Below are 23,671 nucleotides of genomic sequence, written 5' to 3'. Positions count from 1 at the left end.
TCTGGAATTATGGACAATTGTAGACTGAGTTTCTCAAATCTGAGTCCCCAGCTGTTGTTGGACTATAACTCCTAGGAGAGCATAAAACCCCCACTACTGCTGGGTTCATCTAGTCCCGTGTTCTTCATCGATTCCTAGTTGATTGATTCCTAGTTCATCGTGTCCTTCCTTCCACCACCACCCCACCCCACCAACAGCAGCCAACCAAATGTCCCTGGGAAGCCTGCAGGCAAGGCAGAAATTCAACAGCCCACCCTGGTTTGTCCCTAGCACACTAGCATGCAGAGAATGCTGCCTCTGAGCATGAAGGATCTAGAGGGCCATTGATGGGCCCATTTTCCTCTCATGGGGGTCACTGTGGCTGGCATCAGTGGCTCATCCTAACAAGCCCCCCTCCCCGGGGGGGTGCTCAAAGGAGGCACATCTGCCCCTGCTTCCCGGCAGCAGCAGCAGCTCTGGATGCTCCTCTTTCTACTGCCTGAAATTCACCGTGCCTGCAGGCTGGCCGTTTGTCTCCTGCCCCTCTCAGGCGGGGTGGGAGAGAGAGAGAAGGCAAACCAGAGCTGCCTCCTTTGGCAGCCTGCTGGCTCGTCAGGACGAGCCGCTACTGGTTGCTGTGGGTGATGGAAGTTGTAGCCCAACAACAACCCGAGGATCCAAGTTCGGGGACCCATCTCTCTTCACTCCCATCCGCCCCTGCCCTCTTGTCTGTCTGCTCCAGGCATCGGCCCGAAGGAAGGAATCTCGTCGCCCGCCCCCCTTGCAGTGGAATTCTCAGGGGCTCACAGGAAAGAAGAGGGACCCCAGAGGCAACTTGTCCTCCAGAGTCCCCACAACACACAGGATCCTGGCTCACAGCTTAAGAACCAAGCTGGGATGTTCTTAACATGCAAAGGCTCTTTTTCTGAAGACGGCTTCTGGAAATGAGACCCATAAGAACATAAGCACAGCCCTGCTGGATCAGGCCCAAGGAAGCTCATCTAGTCCAGCATCCTGTTTCGCCCAGTGGCCCACCAGATGCCTCTTAGAAGCCCACAGGCAAGAGATGAGGGCATGCCCTCTCTCCTACTGTGACTCCCCTGCAACTGGTACTCAGAGGCATCCTGCCTTTCAGGCTGGAGGTGGCCTAAAGCCCTCCAACTAGTAGCTGCTGATAAACCTGTCCTCCATGAAGTTATCCAAACCCCTCTTAAAGCCATCCAGATTGTTGGCTGTCACCACATCTCATGGCAGAGAATTCCACAAGTGGATTATGCGTTGTGTGAAAAAGTACTTCCGTTTGTTTGTCCTAGATTTCCTGGCAATCAATTTCATGGGATGACCCCTGGTTCTAGTGTTATGTGAGAGGGAGAAGAATTTCTTTCTCTCCACTTTCTCCACACCATGCATGATTTTACAGACCTCTATCATGTCTCCCTGCAGTCGTCTTTTTTCTAAACTAAAAAGCCCCAGGTGTTGTAGTCTTGCCTCATAAGGAAGGTGCTCTAGGCCCCTGATCAATTTAACCAATTCTATTTTAGTGCTAAAATGGCACTATTTCTCTGTGTAAACCACTTTGGAAACTTTTGTTGAAAAGCGGTATATAAACATTTGTTGTTGTCATCTAGAACAGGGCTGTACCCCCTGCGTCTCCTCTTTGACAGAAAAAACTTCCTGCACAAAGTCTTCCCTGGATGGCTTCAACACCCCGTCTTCCCTCTGCCTTTTTGGTACCAGGACGCTCTGCATACTGTTGGCTCTCAAGCAGAACTTCTTAAATTTGGGTCCCCAGATGCTGCTGGACTACAATTCTCATCGTCAGCCAAAGGTCACTGTGGCAGGGGATGATAGAAGATGTGGCCCACCAGTATCTGGGGACCCGAGTTTGAGAACCCTTGTTTCAAAGGGCAGGTCAACAGCAGAAGCAGCCAGGCGATGCCGTGACAAGCGTACCTTAGGTAGGTATGGTAGAGAGACTGGGAGAAAGAGAGAGATACGATAGGTTTAAAAGGAGCAAGCAATAGTTAGGATCTATATATGTTCAGAGGCCTTCAAAATGTAGGCCACGTACTGCCACTGGGCATAATTAACATTGTTTTTATCTCTCTTTTTGCAGCATGGCTAATTATTCAGAGGATTTAAGTTTTTCACAACAACCTTCATTATAGCCGGGGCGTGTTGGATTTGGATGTGGGAAACCCAGGACGAAACCGGAGGTAAAGGACTAATCTTCCTCAGAGGATAAAATCAAGATAACACCCTTGGAGGAAGAGCAAGATATAAAGTGCTTACATCCTCAACAATCAGCACTTATATAGCCCAACTGAATGGTTCAAAGTGCTTCAAGTACACGCCCCTGGTAATGCTGACAACAGCCCTGTACAGTAGGCCAGTTTCATCTCCATATTATGGGAGCAGGGCTGAGGCAGAGTAAACAGTGGTATGTCACGGGAGCTTAGGGACTGGGATGCAGGACTGCATGGCCTTCTCTTCACACACCCTTCACACTCAAGGACATTCCTCCACCCACCCCTCCGAGCTCCGGAATATCACCAGAACAAGGTCCTTGCAAGTTCATGGCTGATGTAACTGAAGCAGCTCACATCTCACATGCAGCACCACTACCTCGGCTGCACCACCTTTCCCACAGAAACGTGCATGTTCACGCACATGGGCAAGAACAGGGGTTCCAGGTGTTGTTGAACTACAACTCCCATCATTCCCAGCCATAGTAAATTGTGTCTGGGGATGATGGGTGTTGTAGTTCAGCAATGTCTGGAGGTCCACAGTTTGGGAACCCCCGGGCAAGAACACTCTTCTTATGCCATAACTCTCTGACCGTGAGTTCCTGCTCAACAAAAATGGACAATCTGCCCCACAGACCTAAAGGAGATGGCAATCATGGGTCCTCTAAAGCTAGTTGTGACCTCAAGAGCCCTAAACAGCCTGGCCCCAGGATCGCGGAAGGAGTGTGGTCTCCCATACAAACCTCCCCATATGCCAGGGGTGGCCTACCTGAAGCTCTTCTCCAGCTGCTGTCGGACTACAATTCTTGTAACCCTGGTCGCAGTTCAGGAGTTGTAGTCCGACAGCAGCTGGAGAGTGTCTGGCTGGCCACTTCTGCCATAGATGTCCAGAAGAAGCTTTGCTTGCCAAACCCCATGTTGGAGGAAAGGTAAACAGATGGGGACCTGGAGCAGGGCCTTGTCAACAGCGGCACCCATGTTCTGGAATTCCTGTCCTGTAATGGGGAGCTTGTAGAGGCAGCAGCTCTGTGGCAAAGGACAAAAGGATAAAGAAGTTTTATTCTGGCAAGTGTAGGGAGGGAAAGCATAGTGAGGAAGATTTTAAGAAGTGGTATTTAATTTCTACCACTCAGTTGTTTCATGCTTAATTGTTTTAAGATCGTGCTTCATTCTGCTTGAGTAATTTGAACGGGTTTGACTGCCTGGTGCCTTTATTGTGTTTTAAGCTGTCATGTGGTCTCCTTGGAGGCACACACCAGAATGCAAGTGCAGAGGAAAAATCAATAAAGAAAATAAGAGCTTGGAAGCTGCAGTTCTGCAAAAAGCCTGGGCAGTTGCTTGGAGTCAGCGAGAGCGCAGAAAGGCTGGACAAAGGCAGAACTTTGGCTCTTAAGGATCTAACAGGGCAACATGTCCAAGATTCCACCAGGGAGAACTAAACGAACATCTTTAAATACTAGAGGCAGGTACAGAAGTGAATAATTGTGCAAGATGATGACGTCAGCCAACTATGTGCTGGCAGAGAGGTGCTGACAAAATGCAAAAGGAACTGTCGGTTTGGAGATTTATTTCCCAAACTAGTGCCAGAACACAAAAACCAAAAACCCCGAACTGGTTTGCATTTTCAACCCGATGCCAGGCACCACCAGGCCCGAGTCCAGGCTTGTGGGGGGCTCCAGGTGGTTTTCCAGCTTCATCACGGAGCTTTCAGAGTCAAGAGGAGGAACTGCCACCATTGTGGACATGCCTTCCCAGCTCCTGGAGCATCAGCTGGTCAAATAACACATTACACCAACTTCCGTGTTTCCTTCCTCCACGCTTAAAAAAAAAAAAAAAAAAAAGGTGAATAAACAGGATCACCCCAGGTAGGTTGTAAGTCCAAGAGGAGGAAAGGCAGGAGAGAGGAGCCGTTCTACTCCTTTTCCACTGGACATTTATCAGCACAAAATCATGGTCCCCATACTGGTTTTCGCCTCCCTCAGAAATAAAGGTATGAAGAGATAAGCAGGCCTCCCCTTCAAAGGTAAAACAACATGGAGAGACTAATTTGGGGGTGGGGGGATTTAAAAGATGTTATCTCACATTCTGTTTTAACAGAAGCGTTCAAGGCAGCTAAGAAAATTAGAAGCCAAGTATACGTAAGGTCCAAGATTGAAATCAATACAAAATAAACTAAAATAGCAGCAAGGTCTCAGCCAGAAAAACCAACAAGGCAACAAGAACAACAAGACCCAGCATCATCAAGTTTCTGCTCAGAACTCTAGCCCGAATGGCTTTCACAAGTTGCTGGAAGACAAGAGGATCACATGAGCCGCCTAAGAAAGGGAATCCCAGAGTCCAGGTGAAATAACCAAAAAGGCCCTCTCCTGAGATTCACCCAACTTCTCTTAGAGAGAGAAAGAGAGAGCGAGAGCGGAGAGAAGGGGCAAATCGAAGCATCTTCTCTTCGGATGATTTTGCCTCTGCACAGACTCAGCTCAGACTCATAGGCCAATCTGGGTTTGTGAAGGAACGAGGCCTAGACTTCTTGGGTTTCTGTCAATAAGCCCCTGTATTGTATGTATCATGCATTAATATTCCCAAACCCCTTCTTGTAAATAAGCTTCGATAAAGAAATTGTGTTATATTATATAAATAAAAACTTTTCAGTATTGTAAACAGGATTTCTGTGCTTGCAAATCCCTGTGCATGGAGAAGGGGCTGGGTCAACGGTTCATTCTTGTTTTTCTGTAGTTTCACATTTGGTTTAGCAGTTTGACAGCGATTCTTGGAGGGGGAAACGATTTCAAAAGATGGAGGAAATTTTTTCTTCTGATTGGCTGGGCTGAGGAACTGTATATATTGGGAGAAACTGTATATATTGGGAGTGTCTGGAGAGGGAAGGCAGAGTCCTGGGAGTGAAGTCAACTGAGTCCTGAAACAGAGTCTTGAGAAGTCAAGAGAGTTGGCTGGAGAGAGTCTTGGAAGCCAGAGATGTCAAGTCTGCAGGAGAGAGGCAGAGCTGAAGGTTGAAGAAGACAGAAAAGCGCCATTAGGATTTGTTTGGGGAGAACAGGCTTAGCCCGCTCTCCCTGCACACGGGCAGAGAGCTGTCCCTGGACGGCCGGATCGGCTGCTCACACGATTGCCAGCTCTATCACAGAGCTGGCAAGGGCGGTGGAGATCGGGGGCTGGCCAGCTCTTGGAAGTCCCAGGATAGGAACATAGGAAGCTGCCATATACTGAATCAGACCCTTGGTCTATCTAGCTCAGTATTGTCTTCACAGACTGGCAGTGGCTTCTCCAAGGTTGCAGGCAGAAGTCTCTCTCAGCCCTATCTTGGAGACGCTGCCAGGGAAGGGATGTGAAACCTTCTGCTCTTCCCAGAGCAGCTCCATCCCCTGAGGGGAATCTCTTCCAGTGCTCACACTTCTGGTCTCCCTTTCATATGCAACCAGGGTGGACCCTGCTTAGCTAAGGGGACAAGTCATGCTTGCTATCACAAGACCAGCTCTCCTCTCCTGCGCAAGTGCGTGGGGCATCCTGGAGAGACCCCGGAAGCCAGGAGACTTGTTGGAGCCGTCTGGAGGGGGTCTCCTCAAGAGGCGGTGCGAAGCCGTGCTGCACGGTCTCATAACCACAAGAACACGGTTAACAGAGCGTTAACCTTATTAAGGGCAGGGGTTCCTAGGTGGGCATGGAACGGTGGTTCTAACGATCACTAGAAACCTGGCTGGGCTCCCTTAGCCCGGTTTCTAGTGATTGTCAGAACAGCCTCAGTGAGTTATGGAAGTCAGTCTGCTGGAGGGGGAAACTCAGCTGAAATAACTCAGAAGAAGAAGAAGAGTTGGGCTGGACTGAGCCCCAGAGCTGTGCTGTAATCAGAACCACCCAGCAAGCCAGAAGACAAGAAAGCACAGAGGACTCTGATGTGTTTTTCTAGTTTTTATTTTCCCTGACCTGTTCTGTTAATAACTGTTTTGAATTTATTTATTTTTTTGCTGCTAGAACTAAATTTTCGTGTTAAGAAAAAAATTAGCAGCTTGTTGATTTGTCTCCACCCCATGCCTATAAGCCTTTCCACACTACTGAGGTCTGGTTTTGGTTTTTTGGTAATGTTTGATAAATGTGAAGGGCTGTTGTAGCGTACCCAGCCATACCAAAAGTCCACTTGGTGGCAGCAGTTAAAAGGTTAGGAGGCATAGAGAGCTGTTCCTCCATGTGGTAGTAGCAGTGGGATAGCTGATCCTTCACAGGGTTTAAGAAAAAGATGCAGAGGAAAGAAAGCCTGAACCGTCGGATGTGACTGAGCCTGTTGCTCTACTCCCAAGCTAGCTGCTGCTTCTCAGGGACAGGGGCTAAAGAGCCAAGTTTAAGGACAGGAAACAGAGGGTAGGTATAAATGGAGAGTTTTCACAATGGAGGGAAGTAAGAAACAGGGTCCCTCAGGGATCTGTACTGGGACCGGTGCTTTTTAATTTTTAATTAATTTATTCCTAAATGATCCTGAAATAGGGGTAAGCAGCGAGGTGGCCAAATTTGCAGATGACACCAAACTATTTAAGACAGTGAAATCCAAAACAGATTGTGAGGAGCTCCAAAAGGATCTCTCCAAACTGGGGGAGTGGTGACAAAATAGTAAATGCGGTTCAGTGTTGGCAAGTGTAAAGTGATGCACATTGGGATGAAAAACCCCAGCTTCAAGTATACGCCGATGGGATCTGAGCTGTCGGTGACTGACCGGAAGAGGGATCTTGGGGTTGTGGTGGACAGCTCGTTGAAAGTGTCAACTCAATGTGTGGCAGCTGTGGAAAAGGCCAATTCCATGGTAGGGATCATTAGGAAGGGGACTGAAAATAGAACTGCTAATATTATAATGCCCTTATACAAAACTATAGTACAGCCATACTTGGCGTACTATGTACAATTCTGGCCACCATATATTAAGAAGGATCTGAAGGTGCAGAAGAGGGCAAACAAGATGAAGGTCGGATCCAGCAGGGCTGTTCTTTTGTTCTTCACCCATCTCACTTCCTTACCCTGGGAAAGTTTCTCAGTGCAACAGAAGTTTCAACTTGGCTCCAGGCTCTTGGCTTGCCTTACTTCTGGCCCCAATGGCAGCACGTGGCAAGAATTTCACACATCAGAGTAATTTAATCCCGCTCTGAAAAGTTGTGATCTGGACACAAAATTCTCAACTCTCCGAGAAAAGATTTCACCTCTCTCCAGTACAGGCCGTTAGAACAGGGTCAGAAAGCGTTTAATGCAAAGGTAACTTTTCTGCCTTTGCCCTTCCTCTGCACTTCTACAGAGTTCTCACATCTCCTCATAACATCAAGTTCTAATGCCACTGAGCTGCTGGGCAGAATTAGGGAAATGGCCATTAAATGTCACTCTTCTGGGAGAAGGAGTCACACATCAGGATCTTCCTTGCCAAAGGATTAGCAGAGCAGAAGATCACGGTACATGCCACGAGGCAAAATCCTACTCTAAATGCAACTCAGTCTGCATAGGCATATGAATCCAGGAGCCTTACTGAAGCTAAGTAGATCTAGGTCTGGTCAGCACCTCGATGGGATGCTGCAAAGATCTTAATACGTTTCCCAGGCCTTTTAACCTGATGAGAGATTTTAAACAGTATTTTTTACTCTGCTGTTTTACTGATGATTGTGTATACAGGTGAACCTTGTTATCTGCAAGCTGGAGGCTGGGAAAACTGTGCTTTAAAAAGCCAAAAGAGCGTGTGAAATTCTTCCACTGTTTTGCAATTTTTCGTGGGGGGTGGGGGGAGTTTGTACCAAGTAAGCTACAAAATGGCAGCTGGAAATGTCCTTCAAGGTAATTTCCGGCCATCTCCAAACCACGGATATGTGGGTTTTAACCCATTCGTATTCAAGGATATCAAGGTTGGGTAGCAATTAGGCCACTGCAGATACGCAGAACCGCAAACAGCAGTACTGCATATAGCGAGGTCCACCTGTAACTTTGTAGCAGATTAAAGACTTTGTCTCAGAGCAAGCTTATGTGAGAGAAAGAAATGCTGAATCATCCCTGCAGAGCTGCCTGACTAGGCTTCTCCCAAATCTCTTCTGTATGATTGGTAGGTTCAAAGGATGCCACCACCACCCCTTTGTCTACAGAAACTCTCCGGTCTTGAGTTGGGATAACCCAGAAAGAAAAAACTCTTAATTTGACTCTTGTAGGAGTACAAAAATCTTCCACATGCAAGCCTACATGTGGTGAGGAAAGTGATAGCTGCTGAACGCTGTGAGGAAGTTTGCCCCAGAGAAATCCCCCTCCCCCCGCTTTCCTGAGTTAAAAACCAACTTGGAGAGGCTTGTAAAAAGAAAAGAACTAAAAAATAGTTTTATTATATTACTACAGACTGCTTCTGTCTGAGGCTCTCTCAGCATTTAGATACAGTTAAGAATACTTTGTAGGATTACAAAAATAGGTTGTCTTAATGCACACTTAAATGTTTATAGAGTCTTTTGCAACACCCTAGTAGGATGGGCGTAGGCTAGTGTTTCTTATTTTAATTACATTACAGGTAAACCATAATAGAACAGTATCAGGAATATGCAAAAGCACACACAAAGAAATATAAGTTTCTAAAGCGCTATGTAACAAACTGTTCCCTATACTGAATTCCTTTTTCCTTGAACTCACCCAATTCCTGAGGCGATCCTTTCTTTTAAGGATCTACAGAGTTATTCCCCAAGAGAAACCTCCATGATGGCTTTGACCATGAGAGAGCAAAATCCATTGGCTCTCACTAAGCCTTTCAGCATGTGCTTCCCTCCAACAAAGACAGCCCTTCTTATTCCCAGAATTCCCAGCAACCGTTCTCTAGGTCCCAACCACCTGGTATACTGACTGGCTACTCTAGAGTGTACCAGTGTGTCAGTCAAGTCAAGGGTTCACCCCTTGCTAACTCTTTAGAGGCAGGGGTGGCTGATTACTACAAAGCTTTTTAGACGAACTGCTTGGGGAAACCTATTGAAAGGTGGTATACAAATGCATTTACTGAATTTACCTGAATCCAGGGCTGGGTATTTTTCCAGGTTCTTTGATGTTAGAAATCAGGGGGTTATCTTAAATTCCATTCCTTTTGGGTAAATATAGGTATAACCTATAACCTGTATTTAACTTCTGTTTTTTAAGGGGCTCATCTTAAATTCAGAGTCATCTTGTATTCAGATAAATAATATACAGTATTTAAAAAAAATACTTGTGTGTCAGTGTATCAAAGTTAAGGGGGAAATCACACGCATTATTGATGCAGGGAGAGATGCGATCTAACAATCAAGCCAATTCAGCCAGCCATGAGCTCTTGCTGCCCTTCGGTCTTAGAGTGCCTCCCAAACACAGATATATTCTGCAGCTGCAGGCTTCAAGCTCCGGGACCTCTCTGCCAGACACAAAGCGACTCTGTATTTGCTGCATTTTGCAGGAGAGTGATTACATGACCTCCTCCAACCCTTCCCCTTGACCTGCAATTGGTACACGCTCTGTGATTACCTCCCCCTGCTGTGTGGCAGCAAAAGGCTAATCATCTTAGCCCAAACCTCTGAAGTTAGCCATGACACTAGGTAAACTTAGGTTCCTCAAGGTTAAGAACTTGCGATAAAAGAGCCCTGGGGCTCTGCATGTAGCTGTCAGTGAAAGGACTCACACGCTGGCCCACTACCGATGACCAACAAACCAGAGTGGGAAGCCTCCAAAGGAGACCAGAAAGATTCTAGCAAATAGGAAAGAATAAGAAAGTGCAGTGAGTGTGGGTTTTTTAACTGCAATTCTTGCTTGGCTGCCGTCCGGCTTTTTCAATGACTTTTTTTGGCTTTTAAATAGATGAAATACAGCCAGGTCTTCGGCACTGACAAGCACAAACACAGGGCAGAAGGCAGATGTGTACAGCAAGCAAGACAATTCTTATGCTCTTGTATGAGATGCCAAGTGAGAGAGGCTGTTGACTTACTTTGAGTAGCCAAGTGAGCACCGAGTCACGATAGGGGACAAATTTGTTCTTGTTTTTGCCAGCAGCCTGATCTGCGAGGGCGGAAATAACCAACCCAAGAGTCGTGAGGGACCTGCATGGGATAAGAAACACGTTGGGAACCGTTTGACAGTCAGTACCAGCAAGCCAGATGTCCTACAAGCCTAAAGTGGCAATCTTAAACCCACTTATGAGGTAGTAAAACCTCTCTGAACACAGTGCGACTTACTTCTGAGTAAGTGAGGACTGTGCTGTAGGAGTGTTTCAAGGCAGCACCTGCCCCACCATATGGTAGCATTTGAGCTTCACTGAGGGTAAAGCAAGGGCTCTCTAACTTTGGCCCCCAGATGCTGTTGGACTTCAGCTCCCATAATCCCCAGCCACAGACCAACAACATCTGGGGTCCAGGTTTGTGAACCCCTGGGGTCAAGGGTATCACTGAGGGCATGGGTTCTCAACCTTGGGCCCCCAGATGTTGTTGGACTAGGACTCTCAACAGAGTTGGCCACTGGCAATTAGGGCCAGGGATGATGGACGATGGGTGTTGTAGTCCAACAACATCTGGGGACCAAGGTTGAGAAAATAATGGATATCTGATTGGCATCTTCCATTGGGCAGGGTGGGTTGGTGGGTGGGGATTTGCTTTAAAATGTGAACTATTTCTTATTCTACATTCTTGATGACGCAGGCAAGAAGATAAGAGGGGTATGCATGTCTGCGTTTGTTTTCTGTTTAAGAAAGGTGAATAGGAGGGCTTGGGGGAAATCGAGGGAAGGAGCAACTCAGAACATAAAAGATGCAGAGAAGACCAAGGGAAGTCTTATGCCTAGTTAGGCCTCATCCAGGTATCAAGGATAGAGTTTCCCCTCCTATGAGGTCAGAAATATTGGCCCCGATTCTTGCTTTATTTCTCAAGTAGAATGAATACGCTCTTACTGTTATTCATCATTTTAAAACAATATTTATTTATTTATTTCTTAAAAGAAAAGGCTTTACTTGTTGATGTTGCTTCCTTCCTTCAGCCTGTCCCCTGCCGCTCCGGTCTTGGTGGCCCTTTCGCTGCCCGCCAAGTCAACCAAGCTCAGCTTGCCCACTTTCTCTCCTGAAGTCTGTAGAGAGAAAAGGAGACGTCATCACAGGAAGGCCCCAGCCGCTCCAAATTTAAACAGTTCAGGATGCCTCTGAAATTCTGTGATGAAAAGTGGGATTTAAATCTACAAAGAAATTAAATGAAATTAAAATGTCTCCAGTTTGGAAGTAGAGAACAGCAGCAGAGTGCTCGAGAAGACAAGGAGAGAAAAGCGGGGTGGGCGGGTGGGGGTGGGGAGAGGACCACTAGGAAGTACCTGATCAGTATGCTTTCAACATTCCACCATTATAAGACCTGGATATTCTATTGCTTATAAAATCAAAGCCAGTTGTCCAATCTGCCTGGCCATCAGCACACTTCCCCTAGAAATTTGGTGAAGATCTGTTAGGAAATGGCTTAGATAGAGTAGTTTCATCAATAGGGCTGGGAGAGACGCCTGCCTGCAACCTTGGAGAAGCCACTGCCAGTCTGGGTAGACAGTCCTGAGCAAGACGGACCAATGGTCTGACTCAGTATATGGCAGCTCCCTATGAGCGCAGAGTGGAGAAGCCATCTAGCTTCTGTGGAGATTTTGATTTTCCTGGTATCCCTCCCTCCAGAGATCCTAAAATATATTATTGTAGGTCTATGATATTTCCTCCCTTTTCCTTGGGAAAGTGAGATGTTTCTCAGAGCTGTTATAGGAAAGAGCCTATGCCATTACAAATCCAAATGACAGAAACTTGGCTTCAAATGGTCTAGTAAGGAGGTCTCCTTCTGATCCACAAACAGCATTCAACATGCACATCACTGGATGTTGACAATTTTATTTTATTTTTTGGCAGCCAGGCTTCTCTCCTGGGGGCACAGCCTCTCCTGCTCAAGGAAAGGGTTGGTGTGGTATTCGTAAGAACACAAACATGTTAACCTTTGAACATTCCTAATATGGGCGTAGGCCATATTACTTTAGCAGACCTGAGAAATTACAAGTCGACATGAAGTACCCCTTGGAAGAATTCCAGCCTTCAACACAATTATTGTGCTTGCTTTTACCACTGGTGGCGCAGTGGTAAAACTGCCGCCCTGTAACCAGAAGGTTACAAGTTCGATCCTGACCAGGGGCTCAAGGTTGACTCAGCCTTCCATCCTTCCGAGGTCGGTAAAATGAGTACCCAGAATGTTGGGGGCAATATGCTAAATCATTGTAAACCGCTTAGAGAGCTCCGGCTATAGAGCGGTATATAAATGTAAGTGCTATTGCTATTGCTAGTGCTATTTTAGAAAATTCTGTAGACAGAAGTCAAAAAGCAGCATGTAAAAAAACACATGCTAAATTCTAAATCTGGGTGGTTGGAGGGAGGTCAAAGGCAAGAACAGGTCGTGGCTTCCCCCGACTGAAACAAGAGTATCGTTTCCACTGTGGTTGACTTAAATGCGAAAGCACCATGGATGATGGAGGCTTTTCTCAAACTCTGCTTTACACTGCTTTTCTGATTAATTTATTGCCTCCTGGGAACTATTTATTTATTATTTATTGCCTCCTGGGAATTGCATAATCCACTTGTGGAATTCTCTGCCACAAGATGTGGTGACAGCCAACAACCTGGATGGCTTTAAGAGGGGTTGGGATCACTTCATGTAGGAGAGGTCTATCAACGGCTACTAGTCGGAGGGCTATGGGCCACCTCCAGCCTCAAAGGCAGGATGCCTCTGAGTACCACTTGCAGGGGAGTAACAGCAGGAGAGAAGGCATGCCCTCAACTCCTGCCTGTGGCTTCCAGCAGCATCTAGTGGGCCACTGTGCGAAACAGGATTCTGGCCTAGATGGGCCTTGGGCCTGATCCAACAGGGCTGTTCTTAAGTTCTTAATGGATAAGACAAAAAGGTGCTCAAGCCTTCAGACAAGCTACCTGGATCTATTGATTTTACACTTTAGAGAGGCCTAAACCTACCTGACATGATTATGAGATTACATTATGCAAACCCCCCAGAGATGCATATGTTGGGCGATATAGAAATGCGCAAAAAAAAAAAAAAAGAAATAAATCCTGCAACAGCTGTTGGGCCTTCCAAGAGGAACTAGATCAAACGGCCACTGACACATAATTCTTTCAGCAGCGGAGGCAACTCAGCAGCTGTATAACAGGTCCAGAGGTGCAGGCCACAAACACCGTGCAGTACACAAGAGGCTTTCCTCCTTTCCCCAAGATGCAGGGTTCCAGCACTCACTCACCCCTGACTTTATGTCACACAATGTGTGTGTGAGGATGATCTTGAAAACCGCATGGGACCGACTGCTCTCTTCATTCATGTTGGTAGCAGCAACTGTCCGAGATTTATTGCCTTCAGACATCAAAGATTCTATGTCCTGAATAAGAGATGAAAGGAAGACGCCATCGTGTTAGAAACTACAGCAAAGCGGATTTAGATTAAAAACATTAGAAAGGGCTTCCTGACTTTGGGTGCTGCTTCACACAATGCACACGCATATGTTCACCATGCGTGGCCCAGTTTCCCCTTCAGAATGCCCTTCATGTGCCAAGGAGAAACAAGGAAACAGACCGAACGTGAGTCTTGGGGCACCTTCGAGACAAACAAATGTATTGTGACGAAAGCTTTCAAGGACTACAGTCCTCTTCATCGGAAGCATCTGATGAAGCAGATTGTAGTTCACAAAAGCTCTGCTCCACTAAATGGGTTCATCTTCAAGGTGCCACAAGACTGTTCTTTTTGCTGCAAAGACTAGCATGGCTACATAGAAACCCTTTTAAAAAGTTAGCTTCCTACATTCATCACGTGCAAGCATGGCTCAGGGGAGTGCCTGCTTTATATGCAGAGGATCTGAAGTTCAATCTCCAATATTTCCAGCTGTTCAGGGTCAGGAGGTGGCAACTAAATTTCTGGAAAACCCCTTCTGGATCAGACCAAGTTGCAACTAAACTGGCATCCCATATCTCAGGGGCTTCCAGCCTTGGGTCCCTAGATATTGTCCAGTTGCAACTCCCACCATCCTTTGCCACAACGGTGGAGGCTGGGGATGGTGGAAGTGGTAGTTCTACAACATCTAGGGCCCAACAGCAGTCAGCCAGATGCTTCCAGAAAACCCATATGCAGAGCATGAGGGCAACAGATCCCCTCTGCTGTTGCTCCCCAGCACAAAGCCATCTTGACTAACTGCCCTTATTCTGGACAAACCTACCACTGAGCTCCTGAATAGGATTTCCCCAATGCACACCGCAAAGCGGGGGTGGGAAGAACAAGAAGCTGGGTGGGAAGAACACACACTCCCTCCTGCCCAACATCCATCCACTTCCATTAAGTTAATAAGAAGAAGAGTTGGAAGAGACAGATTTCAGCCCAATACCTTAAGTGCTCACTGAAGTATACATCTAGGGTTTGGGGTTTAATTGTGTTTTTTACTCAAACCAGGGGCCCTAGTCACCTTGTTCCAACAGCAAACTTTCCACTGGCATTTCAAACTACCACTAACATTCCTGCAAATAGACGGAGCATGTTTAGTTGGTAAACCAGTTCTGCAAGATTTCCTCCTCCTCCTCCGACTAGCAGAATGGAGCAGTTCTTTATAATCTCTATGTGCTACTTTTATAGCATGTAATTCCTTAATCCTTTGTGGGGTTGGGGGTTGGTACCAATTTACAAGCCTGGCTAACTGGGCAAAGACACGCCTTTAAAGCGGCGACTCTTATAATTAGTGGGGAGAGACTGACCCTGTTCAATCTCAGCACAGCATCCCTCCAGTGGAGGTTGCTGGTGTCTACCTCCTTCGTACTTTTTGTTTTGGATTGTGAGCTCTTTAAGAACAGGGGACCTCCTCCTCCTCCTACAAAAACTGCTCTGAGAGCCTTTTAGTTGAATGTAGTATATAAATAAATTAATAATAATAATAATAATAATAATAATAATAATGTGACTGACATAATGAGGAAGATTACTCAAAGTAGCCGCATTGAGATTAAAAGGACAATCAAGAAATTCTCCTTTTAATTTCAATGGGATTAGATTAATTTTCCACAGTATATCGGTCAATGATAATACAATGTCAGAGGTGGGGTGGGGAGGGGGTGAGGAGACATGAACAGTTTTGCATGTCTTATTTGCAAGAGACCCATGGATACTCAAGGCTCAGAAGAACATAAAAGCCCAAAGAGCCCCCAGTCCAGCATCCTGCTTCCAACAGTGGTTATCCAGATGCTTCTGGGAAGCCCACCAGCAGGGCAGGAAGGAAACCACCCCCCTCCCTGCTGTTGCCCTGCCCCGCCAGAGCAACTGGATTTTCAAAGGCAGGTGGCCTACGGAACATGAAGGCTCCCGACAGCCTTCACAACAAGTCGGCAGTGACAGGCGTCTCTCCTTCTGCATCGATTTGTCTAACCCAGATTCAAAGACATCTAAGGTAGTGGACACCACCACCCCGGGTGTCAGTAAATTCCATACATGAATTGTGCATGTTCCACCAAAAGAGCGTTGCTGAGAGGAGACACTCCATGCACGGAGGCAAAGCAAAATGGTTACACGCAAAGAAATGGGATGGTAAGCGAAGGGGAGACGAAAGCCCTTGCTATCGCTTGGGAAAGGGCTGCGTCTGCGTGAGCAGAGCACATGTTTTGCATTCAGAGGGGGCAGATGCAATTCTGGGTTGGCCATCTCCATTTAGAGAGAGAGTAGAGTGCTCTGAAGATGACCTTCTGCCTGGATCTTGCAGTGCCATGGCCAGCCAAGCACAGACAGTATTGGGCAGGCAGACTCACCACAGTCCGACTTAAGAGGAGCTACAGACAACTCATCACCTGATAGCCTGCAACATTTCAGGCTCTAGGCAGGGGACTGCATTGAGGAAGGTCCTACACATGATACCACTGTTGGTCTAGAAGGGGAGTTCCCAACCTTGGGTCCCCAGATGTTGTGGAACTACAACTCCCATCGTCCCCAGCCACAGTGGCCTTTTGGGGACCCAAGGTTGGCCTAGAAAGCCTATACACAGCTGTTCATTATATCCTAAAGGCTGCGTGCTGGAGCTCCTTCATGTGTGGGGAGGGTGTGTTTAGAAGCCAGGCGAATATACCTGATGATGCAGGGCTGGGTGGGGAATGGTATGCAGAAGAAGAGGAGAAAAAGAGCCTGGTTAAGCAAACATTTTGAGTGGGGGGACCCTACAGCTGAGCCTTCTGCCCAAGGGCTCCTCAACTGTGACCTCGCGGCTTGCCCGGGAAGACCCACTGCCATGAGCACGGTTGCTGAGGCAATCAAGGTGCCGAGAGGTTCAAGCTGATGGCAGCAGCCCTACCAAGCACTTCCTGTCTGCCCGGGGTATGATGAGGGGGTGGTCCCCCAATGAACTGCTCGGAGCCCCGAATCTCATCACCCTCCATGACGCCTTCAAGAAAGGAAGTAAACAGTGGAGGCATCTGCACAGAGCAAGAGAGGGAGCTCCTGGCCTCACCCAAGTAGCAGCAGCAGCAGCTGGGGGGAAGGAAGTGCCCCTCTTCCAAAGAAGGAGCATCAAGAGTGCACACAGGGACCAGTGGGCAGCGGACCCAGTGCACTGCGGCAGAAGACATCCCCATCCCCGTGACTGCTCGATATGAACCAAGTTCTTCTGTACCTTGTAACTGGCCACAGCCAGTTTGGAAAGGCCATCCACGTAGGGCCCATAGACATTGTGCTCTCGGACTTTCAAAGACTGGCGGCTCCTGTTGCGGAAGCAAAAAAATCTGAATGAGACGTAACAGAAGTAAATCTGAATGAGACGTAAGAATGTATCAGCAGCAGCCCTGCTGGATCAGGCTGGAGGCCGACCTAGCCCAGCACCTTGTTTCCCACAGGGGCCCACCAGATGCCTCTGGAAGCCCCCAGGAGAGGCGAGGGCATGCCTTCTCTCTTGCTCCCCTGCAATGGTATTCAGCAGCATTGTGCCTCTGAGGTTGGAGGTGGCCTACAGTCTCCAGACTAGTAGCCACTGATAGACCTGTCTCCCATGAATTTGGTAGCCTATAGCCACCAGACTAGTAGCCACTGATAGACCTGTCCCCCATGAATTTGGTGGCCCACAGCCACCAGACTAGTAGCCTCTGATAGATCTGTCCCCCATGAATTTGTCTAAGCCCATTAATGCTATCCAGGTTGGTGACCGTCACCACATCCTGTGGCAGAGAATTCCATACTTCCAAGTCCCATCAGTTTCAGTGGGAGAGTTTGGGATGTGCTCAAGTCTCTCATACTGAAATCAAAGGATGCTGCGTTTTGGCTGGATCACACCCAATGTGTTTCAAGTTAAAGCATATTTTATCAACCACTCTCAGGAACTAATCTGTGTATAACAAAAAAGCAGTTGTACAATATCAGGAAAAATATGAAAGAGATAAGGACTCTAAAACCCTTTCCAGGCTAGCAGTGGAGTATAAATGAATCGCTATTAATATTTCTCTCTGTGGGAAAGACACTTAAGTTCGTGTCAGGCAGCAGCCATGTTGATCCCAGAGAATTAAACACACACAGCTTATCAGATATTTGCATTGGACTGACTTCTGATGCTACTTATTTATTTAGGATTTCCCTTCTCTTTCCTGACATAGCCCTGAATCCAAACGCCAGTCCAAACTGGTAGGTTCTTAACAATGCTACCAACGTCTACCCAGGTTTTGACTTTTTGGCACATCTATAGTGGGAAGGAGCTACATAAATGGGGAGCAGCCACTACCGGAGTCAGCAAGGTTTTTGGTCACACAGAACTCTTCCATCTGACACAATGTTCTGTCCAACTCAGCAGCTTGCATAATTATATCTATTTCACTTCCTGCCACAAATACAGTCTCTGCAATGCCCAGAGTCCAACTGCATTTAGCATCCCTCAAGGACTTTTGTGGTCATGGATTGAAACCTCAAGGTGGCTCTTTCAAGAATGGATATGACAGAGCAGACAAATAATTTTCTACAAGATTTATGATTTTAAAATGTTTTAGCTGGGGGCAGGGGTGTGGGGCAAGAAAGATCTCCTTATTGCTGCAAAGTCAAACTGAATTTCAATATCCTACAATTTAGGAGACTGAAATGAAATGCGGACCAAGCTGCAGCTGAATTTAAATGTAGTCATTCAGGTAAAGCAAGTAATAACTTCACTCAACTTCGTAACCTTGAGTTTTTGTTTCTTTAAGGTGCATTCAGCTCCTGCTCCAACAATCACATAGTGTAGCCTACAGCAATCCATGTTCCAAATTTTTGGGAATTAATTAAATACCTTACAGCAGGGGTTCTCTAACCTAGGCCCCCAGATTATGTTGAACTACAACTCCCATCATCCCCAGCTACAATGGACAAGGATCACTGTGGCCAGGGGTAATGGGAGAAGTAGTCCAACATCATCTGAGGACCCCAGTTTGAAAGCCCTGCCCTGCCGCACGCTTAAATTGCAAAGAATCCTACATCAGGAACAGTCAGCTTAAGGAAACCAAAAGGAACAGTCTGATATAACTAAGTATATCAGGATAAAGCTGGATAAATTTATCCAAGGATTTCATAGTGTTCTTCCCAAATAAACCACTAAACAAAAATCAAGAATAAAATAGAATCCGCACACATGCATTCTATCATACCACACTGACAGAACATAAAGCCCATTCAACTGGGCAACGTTCCTTCCGAGGCAGTGTGGTGCAGTGGTTAGGGCGCTAGGGTTAGATGAGGGAGTCCCAGCTTCAAGTAACCCATTCTGCCACAAAGATCACCATGTGACCGCAGGCCAGTCATTACTCTCCCATCCTAACCTACCTCCCAGGGTTGCTGCGAGGATAAAAGGAGCAAGGGAGACCATGTAAACTTCCCCAAGCTCCTTGGAAGGGCAGGGTAACGATGACAGAAGTTATCCCCATCACAACAACATGATAACGCAGTGGCCTGCCCTTGAGCGGCATGCTTCTGTGTCTAAGGAAGCGAATCCCCTGCTAATTGAGCCAAGAAGCACCTTTTTAAAGTGGTGATTCTCTTATATTTAGCAGGGGGAGAGCAACTAGCCCTATCCATCCCCACCCACAGCATCCCTCCAATGGCTGTTGCTGGTGTCTTTCTTATATTTCTTTTTTAGATTGTGAGCCCTTTGGGGACAGTGAGCCATTTCATCTATCTATCTATCTACCGTATCTATCTATCTACCTATCTATCACCGCTTTGGGAACTTTGTTGAAAAGTGGTATATATAAATATTCGTCGTATTCATAAGGAAGATGGCAGTCCTGCACCCTGAGTGAGTAAATCAGATGCCAGTGGGCAAAACACAGCACAGCTTCTCCCCACCTCCAGACTGCAAGGCCAGGCACTAATATTCCATGTTGTGGGGAGAAAGCTAGACTCCTCACCCCATTGATAGGGCTCAGGACAGGTTATACACATTTAAAAGTATATGAGATCATTCACACCATCAAAACCTGTGTTCTGCCTGGGTTTGGGAGCTGTGTGCGCTTCCAATTTTCGGTTGTGTGGAAGCAGTTAAGAGGAAAACCTGGGTGGAAGTGATTGTGGGGAAGCAAGGTAGGAGAAAAACCTGGGCAGCTTTTCCTCCTACCTTGCTTCCCCACAATCACTTCTATCCAGGTTTCCCTCTTATCTTGCTTCCACACAACCGAAAACTGGGAGCACACACAGCTCCCAAACCCGGGTTGAACACAGTTTTTGAGGGTGTGAATGACCTCTATGTCTTTTTAAAAATAGTATGCGGATATAAATAAGGGCCAAACAGTGTTAGAACGTACAGCATGACATATTCACCACAGAAATATAGTCAAATGCTTCTCAGATGTTTTACCAAACTATGGTTTGTTTTTACATCTGAACTCATATCAGTTCACAAACCAAAAGTTGTGAGGGGCTGCCAATATGGGTTTTCAAGTTACACTTTGACGTGGGTTTGCAAACCACCGCTCACACTAATTGAGGATGAATTGAAGAAAGCAAGAAAAGAAAGGCAGGCTTCTATTTCTGTAAAACGGGGGTTAAACTCGGATTCCCAGATGTGGCTGGACGACGACTTCCTCCATCTCATCATCTAGGAGTGATGGGAGTTGTAGTACAACAACATCTGGGGACCCTCGTGTTCAAGTGACTCGTTTCCTACAGTTTCACCAAGGATCTTCCTTACCCCTTTGGATCCAGGAGATCTCTGACTTTCTCGTTGTAGATTTCCATGTAGGACACTTCTACTTTGAAACTCTGCTCTTCATTCTCCTCCTTCTGGGCTCTTTCAAAGAGAGTGCTGCAAAGCCGAGGGATTAATCCAGGCTGGTCGGCTGTGCCCATCATCGTATAAGATTTTCCAGACCCTGTGAAAGTGGGAAAGAGCAATGCTTAGTCAGGAGGGAAGTGCAGGGGAAAGAAGATATAGGGAGGAGAGCTGGTCTTGTGGTAGCAAGCATGACTCGTCCCCTTTGCTAAGCAGGGGACACCCTGGTTGCATTTGAATGGGAGACTACATGCATGAACACTGTAAGAAATTCCCCTTAGGGGATGGAGCTGCTCTGGGAATAGCATCCAAGATAAGGCTGAGAGAGACTCCTGCCTGAAACCTTGGAGAAGTCACTGCCAGTCTGTGCAGACAATACTGAGTTAAGTCGACCAATGGTCTGACTCGGTATATGGCAGCTTCCTATGTTCCTAAGAAGGGCAACCATGGGACAAAGGAGGACTTTTTGGGATGTCTATATAAATAAGCCTCCAAACACATTAACTAAATGATCATTCTAGAATTATAAGCGGAGAGGATGGAAACAAAATTACACTGAATTCATGGAAAAACCTTGGCAGTAAGATGCATCCTTCCCACAGATATTAATCTGCTGGTGCCTGACAGTGACCACCCTACAGAGTGCAAGGAAACTGATGGACCATCTTTGTCAAATTCAACTGACGAGGGTGTAGTGGCAATTCTGCAGCCTTAAACGCTTCCATTAAAGCTGTGCTCAACTCAAAGACAGTCACAAGGCAAGCAGAAGATACTTATCTAGACGGAGGAGGAATGCAGCAGAGTAATATTATCATGCATTCTTGGACAATCAACATCCCATAACTCAGGAGTTCTCAACCCTGAATCCCCAGCTCTTGTTGGACTACAACTTCTATCATCCCTAGCCACAATGGACAAAGACCATTACGGCTGGGGAAGGTGGGGAGTTATAGCCCAACAACAGCTGGGGATCCAAGGTTGAGAACTCTTACCACACTTCCAGTTTTTGTCCTAACTATCTTGGGTTGGGTCAAAGGCTCTCCAAGGAGAACTTTCGGCCAAAATGTGGGGCTGTTTCAAGGATGAATGGTGTGTGTAAGTGAGAGAAAGAGAATAAACTACTAGCCCACTTACAACTTCCTCACCCCCCATGTTTTGTGGAAGTGGGGGTGGTAGCAAGTGTTCCCTCTCACAGGGGTCCCCAGATGTTGTTGACTACAACTCCCAGAATCCCCAGCTTCAATGGCTTTTGCTTGAGGATTCTGGGAGTTGTAGTCAACAACATGTGGGGATCCCTGTGAGAGGGAACTCTGGGTGGTCGTAGCTGGCAGTGGTGTCCTTCTTGCCAGTCGCCCCAGACACCTTTCCTTTCACTGCTCTGTCTATGCCGCATGCCCAGCACTGCACAAAGGAGGTCACGGGAAAGAATAGTGGCTGATGGCTGGCAGTTACCAAGAGAAATGCTGCTGCCTGCAGTGGGCTTGCTTCCCCCTTTTCCCTCCACCCCTGCAAAAAATCACTGAGATGCCCCTCTATTTGCCCTGTCTGTGAATAGCAGGATGAAAGCGAGAGGTGGGTAAGATTTCAGCTCAGCCCTACCAGGCCTGTCAACGTTTGAAGGGCAGAGGAAAGGGAGACCCAGTCTTCCCCACACCCCAATTGCTCTCCAGTCCTGTCCCCAAAAGTGGAGCAAAGGGAGGGCCAGGCCTGGCCTGCATTCCCAAGCCTGGCCCTTACCCTGGACTAACCGTGGCCTTCAGGCCCCAGGAAGGGCAGTCCTCTGAATTGCCCCATAGCAGTGAACAGCAACCCCTCACTTGTAAGGGAGAAAAGCAAAGGGGTGCTCTTGGGAGTTAAACCTGCTCCTCTCTGTACAGCCCATCCTGGGTTCGGCCCCTTGGTCACTCCACAGTGTGATGGCAAGCCATAAATTCTCAACTAGGTCTGGTTTTTTTTGTGGGGGGGGGGGCAGCTTGAAAATAAGATTGTGGTCCAGAAAGCCTTTGTTACTGAGAGTTTCTTGGTTGTATGCAACTACACACTTCATTTATTATAGTCAAAGCTGCTAAACTCCTTTTCAGCCAAAAGGCCCCCAGAGCTGTTCAGTCTAAAAACAGCAGCTTCAAATCAGAGATGGCAATAAAGATATCAAGCCAGCTCAGTAAAGGAGTCATTCTTTCCATGTGGAGAAAGAATTAATCTAACCTTTACAACCCGCCAGAAAGTAACTACAGAAACGGGTCAGATGAACCTCTTGAGGAAGGGAGTTTCAGAGACTAGGCACCACTACCGAAAAGGCCCTGTCCTGCATACCTAGCAACCTCACGTTTTGCTGCAGGAGCCGTTTTATTCTGCACTAGGGCCAAGGCAGATACATATAAACAGCAAGAAAGCTCCTACACAGACATCTCTGGGAAGCAAACCATAAGCACACGCATGCGCATCTATGTCCTAAGCAAGCAAAGGAAAACTCACCAACACAATTCAGCACAATCATTGTTACTCCTTCATCACGAGGAACCTGAGCTAGGCCTTGGGAAGCCTTCAGAAGATTGATTTACAGTCCCAATCAGATGCTCTGCAGTTGGGAGGATACAGAGCACCAGATTCAAGGATAAGAGGCCAAGGATGGCGCCAGAGGGCCATCGGAACTGCTGCGTCAGGGTTCAGTTACAGTCTCCACACTCTGCAACTACATCGCTAGAGCAGCACAGAGGTTCGCAGGAGCCCTCTTCTTACGTTTCTCTCCACATGTGTAGGGGGACGTCAGACTGCACTTCCCATCCCCAGAAGTCGCATATTGAGCAGAACATGGGGCGGGGGGAGGGGAGAGAGAGAGACTGCACGTATCTGAGTATGCATGTATGCTCTCCGTGTCAACAGACCCGTGCACATGCACACGTGATCAGCTGTATGTGCTGATGTACGTGCATAGCCCTCCTTCACCAACGTTCCTGTCAACAGATGGATGTTGTTTTGGGGATAGGAAGTGTGGCCCCACTTCCCCTGTTCCATGAGTGAAGGCAAATGTAAAATGAGGGTTAGAATGAACTATGAACCAGGAAAAGGAAGGAAGGAAGGAAGAGCGCAGGGCTTGTCTCTTGATAAAAACTACTCCCCAGAAGAAAGATCTTCTAATAAACGTTGGCTTGTGTAACTTTGCATATTATTAT

General features: G+C 47.0%; 1 protein-coding gene across 4 annotated transcripts in view; it reads right to left on the bottom strand.

Annotated features, from left to right (window-relative positions):
• KIF13B (kinesin family member 13B) overlaps positions 1 to 23,671 on the bottom strand; it is a 188,833-nt gene that overhangs the window by 94,853 nt on the left and 70,309 nt on the right. For all 4 annotated transcript variants that reach the window (XM_053248955.1, XM_053248978.1, XM_053248971.1 and 1 more), the window contains exons 6-10: positions 20,418 to 20,598; positions 16,893 to 16,980; positions 13,503 to 13,637; positions 11,197 to 11,309; positions 10,183 to 10,294 (exon numbers count right to left, since the gene is read on the bottom strand). In XM_053248955.1, the coding sequence (XP_053104930.1) occupies positions 10,183 to 10,294; positions 11,197 to 11,309; positions 13,503 to 13,637; positions 16,893 to 16,980; positions 20,418 to 20,598 (629 nt within the window). The remainder of the gene's footprint in view (positions 1 to 10,182; positions 10,295 to 11,196; positions 11,310 to 13,502; positions 13,638 to 16,892; positions 16,981 to 20,417; positions 20,599 to 23,671) is intronic.

The sequence above is a fragment of the Hemicordylus capensis genome, chromosome 1, assembly GCF_027244095.1.
Source record: "Hemicordylus capensis ecotype Gifberg chromosome 1, rHemCap1.1.pri, whole genome shotgun sequence".
Lineage (NCBI taxonomy): Eukaryota > Metazoa > Chordata > Lepidosauria > Squamata > Cordylidae > Hemicordylus > Hemicordylus capensis.
This window is presented reverse-complemented; position numbering and strand designations above follow the sequence as displayed.